The sequence below is a fragment of the Notothenia rossii genome (assembly GCF_949606895.1).
Source record: "Notothenia rossii genome assembly, chromosome: 3".
Lineage (NCBI taxonomy): Eukaryota > Metazoa > Chordata > Actinopteri > Perciformes > Nototheniidae > Notothenia > Notothenia rossii.
The window spans coordinates 77,609,915-77,626,263 of NC_136901.1; the positions used below are offsets into that span (position 1 = coordinate 77,609,915).

Below are 16,349 nucleotides of genomic sequence, written 5' to 3' on the forward strand. Positions count from 1 at the left end.
AAGACTGAACAATATTAACACACCAGTTAATGTTGTAATCTGCCTCGCCGTTTCTTTCTTTCGAGATTACAGTAAGGTTTGATTTTTTCTTCAAGCTAGTAACATGCTAGATTTTCTTCCCTCCACACCGACACCACGGTAGCGAGGACGTTTTCTTCCCTCCACACCGACACCACGGTAGCGAGGACGTTCTCTTTTCTCTCTCACACCAGAGGAGACGGAGATAAAAACAAAAGGTATTAACACACCAGTTAATATTCTTTAAAGAATAAAATCTACACCGTCGCTTTTTCCTTTCAGATTAACGACAAGGTTGGATTTTTTTCTCAGTAATGTACCTGTTACTAGCGTGTCCACTCCACGCCGACACCCCGGCAAACAAAGATGGACCCTTCTCTCCCTCACACCAGAGGAGTCAGGGACTCGAAGGCTCGGCTATGCAGCTGTGGGTTTAAGATCTCAGGCACAGACTCACACCAGGTCTGCTCATCCTGCCTCGGGCTGGAACACGCCCAGGAGGCTATCGATAACCCCGGCTCGTGCGGGTATTGTGCCCGCTTCACCATTAAGAGCCTTCGCCGATGGCTAGCACCCCAAGCTAGCTTATTGGGACAGGACCCCCTCATGTCCGCTGATTCGCCGGCCGGCAATCAAGACATGGTGGCGTCCGCCGCAGAGATTGAGCCCCGCGCTGTGTCAGGCTGGGGCTCTATAACAGCGGCAGCTGCTGAACCGGAGCCCCGCGCCGTGTCAGGCGGGGGTCTGGCGGCGGCAAGAGCCGCGAGAGCGGAGCCCCGCGCTGTGTCAAGCTGGGGCTCCCAACTGGACCTCATCATGGTTCCACCCGCGGAGGATGTCCTGGAGTTGGACTATATGGAGGAAGAAGAGGATGCCTCTGAGTTCCTCCTGTCCGACTCGGATGAGCACGAGGATGATATCTTCGTTTCATCGGCTCAGGCTGCAAAGCCGGGAGCGATGTCCGCTCTCCCTGGCGAAAGCACACCAGCTTCGCCCTGCCTAAGTATGGACTTGCAGGCCGTGTGTCAACGCACTGCGTCAAGGCTGGACATCCCATGGCCTGAAGTGGCCAAGGAGACCTCCAGATCTCGCTACGAGGGGAAGCAATTGCCCCAAGCAGCGAGGACGAAGTGGCAGCTCCTTCCAGTCTTTCCGGAGATGCTGGACGAGGTGTCGGTCTCGTGGAGAGACCGCCCTTTCAGCAACAAGGCCCCAATCCAGGGTGCCTCCTCCCTGGACTGTGACGGTATGGAGAGGCTCGGCCTGCTCCGCATGCCGCCCATGGAGCCGCTGGTGGCAGCCCACCTCCAACCGAGGCTGGCTTCGACACCGAGCAGGAACCCCACGCTACCGGCAAAGGCAGACCGTTTTCAGTCAGCGATGACCGAACGGGTCTATAAAGCCGCAGCTTTGTCCGCCAGGGCACTCAACGTCTCCTCGCTGCTGACCGCCTACCAGGCGGAGCTCTGCGAAGACTTGTCGAGCAAACCTGAGCCTGCCGTTTGGGATGAGATCGCAGCGATCACGGACATTTGCCTCCGTGTGCAGCGCTGTGCAGTCCAAGCCACGGGCAAAGCACTGGGAATTATGGTGATAGAGGAGAGAGCCAGGTGGCTCAACCTGACGAACCTTCCAGACCGGGAAAAAGAGGATGTTCTGGACATGCCTATTGTTCCCGAGGGCATATTTGGCTCCACTCTAGCTTTAATGCAGCTGAGATGCGAATCAAAAAAGAAGGAAGACGAGGCTCTCCAGCTCTGTCTCCCCCGAAGGGTCCAGCCGCCACCTTCAACGGTCCCGCGGCAGGCCTTCACTCAAGCTACCTCACGTCCTGCCCGGTTCAAGATACCGAAGCAGCAGAGACCACAGCCCATCCCGGGTCCCCAGCCCAGACACGAGGCGAGGATGAGCTGGCCAAGAAAATCTCCGGTTCCGGCAGCTGCCGCTCAGGCACAGCCGACCCAGGTTTTCAGCCACCAGGCGAGGAAGAAGAAGTGGGCGGCCTGACAGCCTCCTCTCCTCTCCTCGACGAGAGAGCTGGAAGTTCCCTGTTCCCCAGCTCCAGAACACGTTCCAGTGTTAGATGCACATGTGTTTTCGGGGTGCCACCATGCCCCCATCTTCCCGCCGCCTCGAGTGATGCCAGAACGTCATCCTCAAGTTCGCGCCATAAGGCAAATGGACTTAACATCAAAGACAGCAAGTTCCGCTGCCCGTTTAAGTCACACAAACACGTCATCATTATTGTTTCCTAATAAATCATTTTCCACTGTCGTTTCCAGGCTTGATGCCAAGGGCGCAGTCAATAAAAATGAAAAGAAAAACAATAAAAACAATAAACAGTCTGTCGTCTAACCCTCTTTTGAGAGCGGCTACGGCCTCTCTCAAAAGGCGGACATTAGACGGGATTGTGAAGGCACCACCGCCACGCGCATGCGCAGTGTCGGCCGGGGTTGTCAACCTGGGGTACCACCGTATTCAGACACTAGAGGGCCCCATAACACAACAAATAAAGACACAGAGGGCAGACGACAGAGATGTGACATCTCCACTCGCTTTAAAAAGCGAAAAGTGGAAGATGCTCACAGATTCTGCTTGGGTTTTCAAGACAGTAACACGGGGCTACAGGCTCCAATTCGCTGTCACCCCCCCTCACTTCTCGGGCATTCTGTATTCACAAGCCCGGGGAGAGTCGGCCCATATTCTAGAGTAAGAGATTTTCTCGCTACTAGAAAAGAAGGCTATATCGATAATACCCGCCGGACAGAGTCCGAGCGGCTTTTATTCCAAGTATTTCCTCGTTCCCAAACGGGGAGGGAACAGAATTCGGCCTATACTAGATTTGAGAGCTCTGAACAAATATCTCAAAAGATACAAATTCAGAATGCTCACTCACAAATCTTTGTTGCGTCTCGTGCGCCAAAACGACTGGTTCACATCAGTCGACCTGAAAGATGCGTATTTTCACATCCCAGTATATTACCCACACAGGAAATATCTGAGGTTCGCCTTTCAGGGTGTCTGTTACGAGTACAGAGTCCTTCCCTTCGGTCTGTCTCTCAGCCCGCAAGTGTTTGAACGGTGTACGGAAGCCACGATAGCCCCGTTAAGAAAACAGGGTATTCGCTTGGCAACTTATCTGGACGACTGGCTGCTTCTCGCACAGTCGGAGCAAGAGGCTATTAGGCAGACGAATGTCCTCGTAAAACACCTGCTCGATCTGGGTTTCGTAATAAACACAGAAAAGAGCATGTTGTCCCCAGCCCAGACTGTACTCTTCCCCGGCCTACACCTGAATTCGGTGCCCTTTACAGCCCGCCTGTCAGCAGAAAGAGTGAAAGCCTTCAGAGCTTGCCTCGCTCATTTCCGGCTACGCAAATATGTTCTCTTCAGATCATGTCTGCGGTTACGACTGGGACGCTTACACATGAGGGAGTTTCAGCGCTGGGTAGCTGCCCTCAGACTGGACCCCGCGCGTCATGGCGCGCGGAGAGTGATGGTCACTATGAAATGCTTAATGGCACTGCGCCACTGGCTAAACCCGACTTTTCTAGTAAGGGGCGTGCCTATGGGTGCTGTCCTATCGCGGAAGGTGGTCACCACAGACGCATGTCTGACGGGCTGGGGGGGTATATACGAAGTTCGACCTGTGAGGGGTCTCTGAAGCAGAGACCTCCAACGGTCACCCATAAATTATCTGGAGCTTTTAGCGGTGTTCCTCACCCTAAAACGCTTTCTGCCTTTTCTCAGAGGACACCATGTCCTTGTGAGGACGGACAATACGACCGCAATATCGTATATAAACCGACAAGGGGGTTTGCGCTCTCTCCAGTTACACATGCTGGCACGCAAACTGATCTTATGGAGCTGCGGCCGTCTCCTCTCTCTGAGAGCGACGCACGTACCGGGTGTGATGAACCTCGAGGCAGATCTGCTGTCCAGAGGTGCACCACTATATGCAGACTGGACTCTATATCCAATGGTTGGAAGCCAGCTGTGGGTGCTTTACGGCCGAGCCGCGGTAGATATGTTCGCATCAAAAGAAAATGCTCAATATCAGCTGTTCTTTTCAATGCGCGATTTAAACGCACCGTTAGGCGTGGACACGCTCGCGCATGTTTGGCCTCCGGTCCTCCTGTACATGTTCGCACCCCTGGCTCTGATACCGCCAACTCTGGCCAGAGTGAGGGAACGGCGACACACAATGATCCTGATAGCTCTGCACTGGCCTGCAATGTACTGGCTGGCGGAGATATATCAGCTGCTGTGCGGACAGCCGTGGCAGCTCCCACTACGCAGGGACATACTGTCTCAGGCGGGGGGGACGATCTTTCACCCACACCCAGAGCGCTTGGCACTATGGGCCTGGCCCGTGAGTGGTACAATCTGAATACAGGGGGGCCCCCTCAGAAGGTGATAAACACTATTCAGAGTGCAAGAGCTTCCTCCACCAGGTCTCTTTATGACTGTAAGTGGAGGGTGTTTGAGGAGTGGTGCCTTCAAAAAGGACACATCTCTTTTCAATGTCCTGTCGGGGTGATTTTATCATTTCTACAGGACCTAATTGATAAACACAGAGCTTTCTGTACGATCAAAGTGTACCTGGCTGCTATTGCTGCATGCCATGTGGGATTTGAGGGAAAGACGGCTAGCCAACATCCTTCGGTCTGCCATTTTATGAAAGGGGCTCGCAGGCTCCTCCCCCTGTGTTACGGCTGCTGCCTTCCTGATCGTCTGAGTGTTTTCAGCTGTGTGTTCTATGTAAATGAGCTGTGCGGTTGCCCTCCCGGTATTGGCTCCCATCTCCTGGTCCGCCTCCTGAAGATTGCGATTGGAGCACGCCGGGCCCGACGCACTCCAATCGCAGCTCACAGCCGGCGCACACCTGCTGGAGATGACTACAAAGCTTGGGGACAATCCTCATTCTGGAGGCTCTGTATGTGGACAGATGCCTCTCGCTACTTGCTCTCTGTTCTGGGGTTAAACTTGTGTGGTTAGTTAGAGTGTAGAGTAGCTTAGTTAGTGTTTAGAATAGTTTAGGATTCGGTGACGGTTGCCTGTAGTTTAGTTGTGGTGTTGTATAGATTCTCTGTGTTAGTTGTACCACTTTTAGAGTGAGGTTTTGTTTTGTTCTTTATTTAGTATAGTATTTATTTTCCCTGTATGTCTTTAGACTCCCCTTTTTGAGTCCTCCTTTAGTTGGTTATTTGTCAACCTGTGCCCTTTTGGCCCTTTTGGTTGTTTCAGGCTGCTTGCCTGCCATTTTGTTCACAGCTGTTTTAAATAAACACTTATTATTAATACCAATTCCATACTGGTGTGTGTTGCATTCCTCTTCCCCTAGTTTGGGACGTAACATACATGGGGGGCTCGTCCGGGATATTAACTACTTTCCTGGGGTTATAAGTGGTTTGTATAGCTGAAAACAAATTGGTAAGGTTGTGTGCAGTTTTAGCTGAGTATGGCAACTTTTGATTTAGAGTCGTTTTTGGTCTGTCCTTCTGATGAGCAGTTAGTTCAGTGTCGTAGAAACGACTTATATGAGATAGCGCAACATTTCGGTCTCCCAGTGGCAAAACAATTGTTAAAAAAAGAGTTAAAGGCTCTGGTGGTGGATGAGTTGGTGGAAAGGGGTTTTCTGGTGCTGCCTGCACAAGCTGAGCTCACTGTGCCAAATGGCCGTGCTAAAGGAGAGGGTAGTGACCGCGAGGGGAGCGAGCAGTGTAAAGCACCGCCTGCGCCGCCTCGCTATAGTCCACCGTCTCCTGGTAGTCCTGATTCCCGGGAAGGGAAGAAACTTAGAGTCCGCCTCGCCCGACTTCAGTTGGAAGCAAAAGACAGGCAACTTGAGTTAGAGGCAAAAGACAGGGAGCAAGACAGGCAGTTTCAGTTGGAAATAAAAAAAATTGAAGCAGATAAGAAAGTCCGGATGCGGCAGATGGAGCTAGACTCCCAACTGCGCGCATCCGGTGCTTTTGACTCTGCCGGAAGAAACTTGCCATCTCCACCTCCTCCACCTGCCTTTGACGTGAGTAACAACATTTCGCTAGTGCCAACATTCTGTGAGACTGAGGTGGATGCCTATTTTAGCGCATTCGAGAGCATTGCTACAGCATTGCGCTGGCCGGTTGAAGTTTGGGCTCTGATGGTAACGTGCAAATTACATGGAAAAGCTCGGGAAGCAGTTGTGGCTCTCACGTTAGAGGACAGCCTGCAGTATGACTCAGTAAAAGGTGCCATCCTCAGAGTGTATGAGTTAGTTCCTGAAGCTTACCGGCAAAAGTTTAGACACGATAGGAAGAGTCCTGATCAAACGCACGTAGAGTTCGCTAGGAAAAAGGGAATGTGTTTTGCTAAGTGGATTGCTTCATGTAATGCTACGGATTATTCTTCTCTGAGAGAATTGATCATGTTGGAGGAGTTTAAGAAGTGTTTGCCTGATCGCATTGCGGAGTACGTGAACAAACAAAGGGTAAACTCTCTCTCTGCTGCCGCTGTGTTAGCTGATGAGTATGTGCTGATGCATAAAACTGTGTTTTCCCCTGTCTCTACGGAGAGATCCCGCCGTGTGTCAGCCGCACCATTTACTCAGCCAGCAAATGCGTGTAACGTGAACAGAGAAGAGAGGGAGTGTTTTTACTGTCATAAACCTGGACATGTCATCGCCAATTGCGCAGCTCTGAAACGCAAGGAACAGCGGCAGAATATATCCCCGCCTAAAGGCATTGGCCTGGCTACACGTGCACGCGCACAGGCAAGTAAATGTGACCCTGATGTTTCATTAGCTGATCCTGTGATTGTGCCTGTGCCTTCAGATGAAGCTGTGTCCGAGGAGAAGCCAGAAATTGTGGCTCCCCCTCCTCCTCGTGAGGATGTCGCGAGACTGGCGCAACACGCCGGCTCAGACAAGCCTCTAGACTTCTCGACACTCCCGGTAACCCGAGAGCGTCAGCTTGTGTATCGGATCTTAGTGTTAGTGTTGGCTCTACAACATGCTAAGATTGATGTTGGACCCAGCCTTTGGCCAATTGTGATGTGTACCTGTTACGATCCATTCATATTCTGCCCCAGCGTGTCCAAGCACAACCAGCGGCTCATGCAATGGGCTCTGATTGTGCGGGACTACAGCAGTAGACACCCGTCATTAAAGGGTTCAGAGAATGTGTTGGCCAATGCTTGTCCAGGTTGAGTTTGAGATGTTAGTGTGTCCAGGTTGAGTTTGTGATGAATGTGTGTTATTAGGAATTTCGTTAGAGTGCTTAGGTTCACAAAACCTGTGGGTTTGTGTCTTATGGGGGGGAGTGTTACGGCTGCTGCCTTCCTGATCGTCTGAGTGTTTTCAGCTGTGTGTTCTATGTAAATGAGCTGTGCGGTTGCCCTCCCGGTATTGGCTCCCATCTCCTGGTCCGCCTCCTGAAGATTGCGATTGGAGCACGCCGGGCCCGACGCACTCCAATCGCAGCTCACAGCCGGCGCACACCTGCTGGAGATGACTACAAAGCTTGGGGACAATCCTCATTCTGGAGGCTCTGTATGTGGACAGATGCCTCTCGCTACTTGCTCTCTGTTCTGGGGTTAAACTTGTGTGGTTAGTTAGAGTGTAGAGTAGCTTAGTTAGTGTTTAGAATAGTTTAGGATTCGGTGACGGTTGCCTGTAGTTTAGTTGTGGTGTTGTATAGATTATCTGTGTTAGTTGTACCACTTTTAGAGTGAGGTTTTGTTTTGTTCTTTATTTAGTATAGTATTTATTTTCCCTGTATGTCTTTAGACTCCCCTTTTTGAGTCCTCCTTTAGTTGGTTATTTGTCAACCTGTGCCCTTTTGGCCCTTTTGGTTGTTTCAGGCTGCTTGCCTGCCATTTTGTTCACAGCTGTTTTAAATAAACACTTATTATTAATACCAATTCCATACTGGTGTGTGTTGCATTCCTCTTCCCCTAGTTTGGGACGTAACACCCTGTTTCCAGGTCACTGGTGCCCTTATGGGACTTGACAGTGGTTTTAGATGGGCTCACTCGACCTCCATTTGAACCCCTGGAAGAAGCTGACATGAAACACCTGTCACTGAAGACAGTGCTGTTACTGGCTCTGGCATCTGCCAAGCGAGTCAGTGACATGCATGCGCTCTCTCTACATCCTTCATGCACTCAGTTTGCCCCGGGGCAAACAAGAGTGTTGCCGAAGCCCAACCCTGCCTTTATACCTAAGGTGGTTGGCTCATGTACCCCCATTGACATTGTGGCATTTCCTCCCCCGCTGTGTTCCTCTGAGGAACAGCGGCCGAATTTGCTGTGCCCAGTCCGTGCTTTACGCACCTATATGGACAGGTCAAAAGAGTTTTGTTGCAATGACCAACTCTTTATATCCTGGGCTAACCCTCAGAAGAGCAAGCCCGTTACCAGGCAACGGCTCTCCCACTGGATTGTGGAAGCGATTGCTCTGGCTTATACGAGTCAGGGTTTGCAGGCACCAACGGGCCTGCGTGCTCATTCTACTCGTGGACTGGCTACATCCTGGGCTTTGTTCAAGGGTGTTTCCATCCAAAACATTTGTGCAGCAGCGAGCTGGTCCTCACCGCTCACTTTTGTCCGCTATTAGAGGCTAAATGTCTCTGCTCAAAGTGTGGCCCGCGCAGTGCTGGGCCCTGTGTTGAGACAGGGTTCTACCTGTTAAGTTCTGGTTGTTTTGGTGATTTTCGAGATAAGCATGTCTAGCAATACGGGAGTTTCAATATCCCATAGTTACTTACGTAACCCCAGTTCTCAGAGTAACATGAAGTGAGATGTCTCACCAGACGGCCCTTCTTGCTAAGGCGAAGCGAGAAGAGGTGCTTATTTTGAATGACGCAGCGTCGTAGCGCAAGCTACTTATAGGGTGGGTGGATTCCCTGACGTAGACGTCAAGATCACCAGCCAATCAGGATTGGCGTAATGAGATTGATGCTTCTGTTTGCATACGCGTTGAGGCGCATCCCATAGTGAGAAATCTCACTTCATGTTACTTTGAGAACTGGGGTTACGTAAGTAACCTATAGTTCTAGTCAGCTGTATACTGTATATAGCTGTTTACTGAACAGGATCAATTTTGTGGATCATTTCGATTTTAATATTCAAACTATAGCAAAATAAGTTGAGTCATTGTCCAATAATAGAAGAATCTGTTGAACGAGGTAAAATAATCTTAAAAAAGGTTGGGAATTAAAAAATACCTACTCTATACTGACTTTTTTTTTTTAAAGCAACTAAGGAAAACATATTAATTAAAGGGTTTGAATCACCCACCGACTGTACATTTGGCACTTGATCCCCCAAGACCTTAATGTTAGTACAGGACCAGTTTTTGTCTCGTTCAAGACAGTACAGTACAGTCAAATACATGGTCCGAGCACCACCCACCGCAATGAAGAGCTACATTTCATGCTGTTTCTGGGCGCATTACGATACCTAAGAAAGGTTTCATTGTATATAGTATCAGACACACCTAACAGATTGTGCGACTCAAGAAAATCTCATTTAAATTGGCTTGTAATTTAAATCTCGGTGTGCTAAAACTAGGTAATAGGTATATAAGTTGTCTGTTCGCTTACTTGTTCTTAGTTTCTATGCACTATAACTTTCTCTATCTTAGTTTTGAAAAATGTTAACCCTTTTAACAAACATACTGTATGTGCCAAACGTTATACTTTGAAAAGAAATTCAAGAAGAGTTGTCACACATTTTTAGGAGGTAAGACTTAAGTAGAAATAGTTACCAGTCATTTTAGTACCCTTTGGGCAACCTGAGGTGATGATTCATATATCTGCATTCAATTACACATACAGTATACACATATCATTTGTCAGGAAATACAAGACTGAGTAATGGATCACGTTATTATGAATCACGTCAGCTCCACTGTACTTACTCCAACAGTGCTTTCTCCAACAGTGCTTTCTCCAACAGTGCCAAAAAGGACCAATTGAGAACTGAAGTTCATACACAGAACCGAAACGGTTGACATGCTTCTGAAAGTTCTCAAAACACTAAGTTAAGTAAAGTAATTATGCATTCACTCCATGCACACTGGACCAAAGGAAATCTGATTTGATCCACTGGGGAAATTGATCCACAGCTGGAGTTTTGTTCTCCTGCAGACAACACTGAAATTCTCCTCCAGGTTGTAGACCAAGTCTAGATTCACTTGCCAAAGCCCTGGAATCTCTGTGTCTCCAGGTCCTAATTGGCTTTTGTGATTGTCTCGTTAGAAAGCCAGGGTTCTATCCCCGAGATTCCCACTCAAGTGTGGGGGGCTATTCATTTTCACCGTGAGCCACTGAGCCCTAACAAGATGTCCGGTCCTGCAGGCAGGCCGCTGTGATCCTCCTGAGGGCAATCAGCAGACTCTCTCACCTCCTGTGTCTTAGAGAGCGACTCCCTCAGGTGATGACCGCGGCCAGGGATCAAGGACTGTGTCACTATTACACTCTTACTCTTAAACACAAGTTCATTCCTCACTCCCAGTCCATCCTACTAATTAAACTTGAAGCTCAGGAAGAATCCTGACCTCAGCTGCTTTAAAAACCTCAGTAATAATCAGGGCCAATGCAGAGCTGCCACACAGAGTTAAGAAAAGCAGTTTTGCTTGAGTGTTTTTTTAAGGCATCCAAATCCTTGTTTGTACACTTGTTTGGCCCTTTAAGAGTGAAATGTTTCAGGGCATTTCATATTGGTGCCATGGGGACACGGCTATATTATTACGAGCAAAATTGCTATTAATAATATTGACAGCTAGGCATCTTATCTTTCTTAATATCCTGTTTAAAACATGTACTATTTTATTGATTGTGTAAATGACTTTTAAAATGCAACATTAGGAGGCCTCTCACGGTAACAAGGAGAGTGACTTTTAATTACATAAAATTGATTTACCAAGATGCCATGCAGATCTTTAAAGATAAATGTTATAGCTCAAATACTTTATCATGGTAATAAATTGAATGGTCACATTATTGACAGTGTATTGAGAGTTTCATAATCATGTAGATAGTAGAAAGACCGTCATCTCTTCGAGTAAACTCAGAGCCCCTCTGAAGGCTGTCCCTTTACAGAATACCATGGCAAATTGTTTACAGATGATTTATTTCTAATTCAATTAATTTCAATGACAAGATTTGCTTTCAGAGCACAATAGTAATTTTCTAATCCAGACAAAAGAGCATTTGAATGTCGGTGGTACAGCTTGCACATCTTCAAACGCTGCTTTTCTCAAAGTTCGAAATTAATTAATCTTGCTACGATTGTCAGTGGCCCAAGACGTTGGGTTTATGCATCAAATGTTTTTGAAAATTGTGCCTCGTTCATCACAATGGCAATTCACTTTGTTTTGTATTGGAAAACACTTTTCTACTCCGGGGTAATTACCTTAAATAGCAGGTTGTTTCAGACGGTAGAGAGACGACTAAACACAAGTAATATGGGGTCAATTAAGAACAGGAGTGCTGCTACATTTCAATTTCTATGTCATGAATTGAAATTTGATTCACACAAAACACATCATGCAACAACAAAGTTTATGGAGTCTGTTAAATCAGAACGCCAAAGAATAAAGGCAACAGAAAATAATAAAACATTTATAAGTTTGTCGAAGGTTAATTATGATTTTAATTGGAAATATGTTGAAATTATCTCCCATTTTTGATCTTCTGAATCAAAAGCAGCATTGGCTATTATTCCAGTTTTGTTTTTTTCTTTTCAGTCTTTTTGTAAACCTTCGAAGAATGTACAACAACACGTTTTACATTTCATATTGTGGATTCATCAGCTTGATGGCCTTGATCGTTTTAAATGTATATGGTAGCTGTCCTGCATGCCACACTGGTTTCCTAACGGAGCACTTTCAGCTGTAGACTGAGACCACCAAAGACCACCACGGAGCGCCACAGGAGGTCTCTTCACCCTTCAGTAAAGGGAACTGAGAACTTCCATAACACCACTATGTGCAATATAAATATCATTACAAAACACTCTTCGATACAACAATAATGTGCAATATTATTAATATTGTTCTACGTTTGTTTGCACTACTCAATACTGCTCGTCACTGTACAGCATTTTACATTAATTTTGTGACCGTCTATGTTTCCTGTAGTTATTTAATTGCTTTTTTTACTGCACTGTTAGTGTACAGTTGTATTATTATGCTGCTGTGTTTATTGTATTTTTGTAACTCTGGCACAACAATTTCCTTTGGGATAAATAAAGTCTTATCTTACCTTATCCTGGCATATAACTAATAATCTCTTGATCTTGTTGAATCAAGACTCCAACAATGGCACAGCAGTCCTTATGGTAAAACATTTTTAAATTGACAGCCAATCAAGGGTGGACCTTAAAAATGTAAAGGAATCTTGAATCGTGAATTTGGAGAATCGTGACGCCTTTAGTATACCCATTCTCTTTTCTTCATTAAAGACACACACAAAGATGCAAAATGGCATATTATATGAAGCAAGGAAGAAAAGTTGACCGATAGACGGATAGATACTGCAAATAGAGAGTATTTTTACAACAAAAAGTTAATCATAGCTTTGAACAAGACATGTTTTTTATTTTTTTAATCTTTTTACAATTCCCTCATCTCTTCCCGCTCCAGCTGCGTGTTTTAGGAGCAACTGTTGATCATTAGCACTCCCCCCACATTGTGCAGTCTCTGGCATCACTCCCTGCTCTGTCATTGGCACACTCTCCCATCTTGTGTTTTAAATTGTAGGAGGCAAAGAATGGAGCTGTGTGGGGCTTGTTTGTTAACGACACAACACCCTTATGAGTTTGTGCTGGCAGCATGCCTAGCCACCAGATCTGTGGTGCACTACACATGAAAACTGGAAGTCAACCCACTCTCATTTTTAAACGTTGCATATTTATTTAGTCATTTACCCAGCAGTCATTAGTGCCATGTGTTTCTGTGATCTACTTAAACTAATTATATAAACCTTTGCTCTTTGGGTTTTCATTTGTTTACATTAGATGTTATAAATGAGGCCTTTCCTCCAATGGTTTCACAGATGATTGAAGTGTTGCACTGAAATGCAGCTGCTCTGGGTTTCAGGCCCAACTAGGGGGTCCCAGACCTCCAACTCAGCTATTGTCCTTTGATTAGTCCATGCTGCAGCTTTACGAACACTGCCTTATATCTTACAAACACCTTGATGACTTGTATGAAGGCCAATACGAATTGCATTAAAGGTCCCCTATTATGCTGTTTTTCATCAATATATTACAGGTCTCAGATATATACAAAACGTGTCTCTGAAATGTTTGTCTGAAATACCAAACAGATCATTGCAGCATCCCATAATCCCCTCTGTTTCAGCCATGTGTCAAACGTGCTGATTCTCTGTCTGTCAATTTAGATGAAAATAAGGAGCCACTCCCCACGCCCTTCTGAGAGATATTTGGTTAAAGAAAACACAATGGTGCTCTAGGAGGAGATTCAGGTGAGAAGGTGGGGGGGGGGGGGGGTTACCTTGGTTGGTTGGTTATTGGCTAATGGTTACACAAGCCATTATGACATCATAAAGTGGACAACATCTGATCAGTTCATTTTCAGACAGGTTTTTATGGTTTTTATATGTTTTATATAAATGGATCAGGACAAAGAGTGAGCAAATCTTTTTTCCTGAAACTTCCAGAATCTCTTTACACATACGAGACACATGTTGATGTATAAAATACATGAAAAAGTGGATTTTGCATAAAAGGTGACCTTTAAGAGCTAAGCAAAATCCCTAACACATGCAGCACACATAGAGCCTTTGCTTTCTCACACACTATATGAATTCAGAAACTGACATTGCAATATTTTTATTTTCATGCATATTGCAATATGAATTACATATGTAATTACAAATGGAAATGTACAAATACATTTGAAAGTTGAATAATTGGGTGCATATGAGTGCAAGATTAGGCAAGATAAACCATTTTTTAGCATTAAGTCCTCAGCCTAAGATGAGGAAAGGTCTTGGCAAGGGCCGCTTTATAGCTCCTTATAAAACCAATTCTAACCTGGATCTATAGCCTTGGGGAAACTGTATGAGGCCTAATGTAGGACATGATTGGGAAATGCTTGATTAGTCATGGAAGATGAGAACAGTGCAAGCTTTCTTTTTTAAAGCTTAACAAAAGTTATAACATGACATGTTTGATTTCATTTGCTGACCAAGCAGGCCCCGTAAGTGTCTCTTTCACTTAGCGTAAGTGTCTATTACAAGTAAATATTTTAATGATGATGATGTTTGAGCATCTACATCATGACCAGAGACAATGAGAAAAAGGCAGAGAGAAGAAAAGTCTAAACCATTTATCCCACAGATTTCACTTTCGCTGTTCACTCTCCTTTGCTTTAAATAAATGTCCCCATTTCTACCTCAAATTGACCTAAAATAAGACATTTTCACATCTCTTTCCCGGTTTTCACTGCACTCAGGCATAAACAATGCACAGATTGCAGCTGGCTGTTACTGGAGACTTCCACAGAGTCTATTATAAAGTTAGTTCAATATTTTACATGCAAGGGCCATCAGATGGACGCCATACAACTGTGTGGAGTGAGGTTGATAGGGCTGGCTATTGCTCCCGGGTACAGCTTAAATAATACACGAAAGCTCTTAAGGTGGCCATAGACACAGGCTTATAAACTTTTAATAATAAGCACAATGATAGCGTATTACTCTGATGGGATACTGGCATTATGCATTAATAATAAGGCCTTAGTCTTCCACTGAAATCATTTCCAGCTAGTTGAGTGTGAGGCTTTCAGAGAAGCTGGTTCTGCCTACAGAACATTCAAGTTGAGAATGGATGAGTGTTGTCATGCATATGCTGCACAACTTTATTGTGCATTGCCAGAGACAATGGAAAGAAAAGGCCTTGATTCATCTTTTTATTAGGACTGTCAATATACAGTACAAGCTAGCGTTTTCCTTGTAAATAATAAAGATAAATCAAGCCGAAGACAACATGCATCACATTATCAAGGTACTGCCAAGGGTATTCATGTTTGTACAAGGTTTAGCAGTGGGGGTGGAAAACAGTTGTAGGTTGTCAGAAACCTTTGAGGATGAATAAATATGATGAAGGGCCTTAATTATGTGATTGCTGGCTTGGAAACTATATCACTGAGAATAGACAAGAGCTCGGCAGGGAGGAAGAACTCCCACACCCTCACAGAGAGAGAATGACAGGTACTTTCTACTGGGGGTTTGAATGGTGCGTTTCTGCATTCTGCACCTCTGTACACTTGAATAATATTTTGATTTGTTGAATAGCTACAAACACACGTCTATTCACACTTAAACACGTGGAGCTCAACTGAAAGACGTGTTTTGGATTATTCTGAGGCAACATGTTAAGACGATTCCAGTTGGGCGACTGCTTACATCTCAGATGTGAGCTCAGTGTAGCTTCTGCCGTTCCACTGCTACATTCGCATAAAAACTCAGCTCTTAACCCAGTTACTGCAGTAAGCTGGCCTTGGTCATACTGCAGAATAACTCATGCTTTGAGTTTGGAAACCTGGTTTGGATGTTCATCTCTCCCTGGTAAACTACTTACTGTGACATGAACAGTCTTATTCCCCTCACCTTGTTTTTTGTTGTCTTTATTAAATCAGATTCGCACAGCATTATGGGTACAGTTCAATGTCAACAAAAACATTGCAACAGCAATTCTTTCTGTTACTACCGGGATTATAAATGTAATTTATGGGCTAATCTCCTGCTCAAAGAGTCTGGCTTGGTGCTGAACCACTAAAGTGTAGTACCCATGGAGGGAGCACCTCAGGTAGAAATGACTGCACTATTAATAGGTGTATTCACAGCAGCAGTGCACCCCATCACCGATTATCAAAGGCACACGTGTATAATTAAACTTGAATAGACTCTAAAGCGTGGCCAATAGCCCACTCTGTGCATGCCAATGTAAACTCTGGTGGTGTGACTGTTATAATGTAGTAATAACAATAGACGGTAATCGTTCAATTGGCAAGAGAATAAGATATTCAGCAACCTGGCATGAAGATTTTAAACTAGTTGGCTGACATCCCTTTTTTTCAAGGACACACATCAGAAAGCACAAACCCAATAGACTTGTCTTATTTTCTCGCAGGTGATGACCTTGGATAATTTTCTGGACTATAAACACTTCGTAGAATGCATTATCTTACAATGCCTTATTTAGTGCCTAATGAGATAATGGCTGAAAAACACTTGTGGGGGGATTTTTCTGTAGAAACAAATATGCCATTTCTAAAGTATGTTCACGCTGAGTTGACTTAACGAGGAGCTCCCCATTGA

The 16,349-nt window shown here is 45.5% G+C and overlaps 1 protein-coding gene across 1 annotated transcript; it reads left to right on the forward strand.

The window, feature by feature from the left end:
* The first annotated feature begins 5,417 nt into the window (after positions 1–5,417).
* On the forward strand, positions 5,418–7,689 carry LOC307030901 (uncharacterized protein). The gene is made up of 2 exons (XM_079667534.1): positions 5,418–6,952; positions 7,362–7,689. Exons 1-2 carry the CDS (start codon positions 5,480–5,482, stop codon positions 7,380–7,382), a joined length of 1,494 nt encoding a protein of 497 aa, XP_079523660.1. The 5' UTR covers positions 5,418–5,479; the 3' UTR covers positions 7,383–7,689.
* The last annotated feature ends 8,660 nt before the right edge of the window (positions 7,690–16,349 follow it).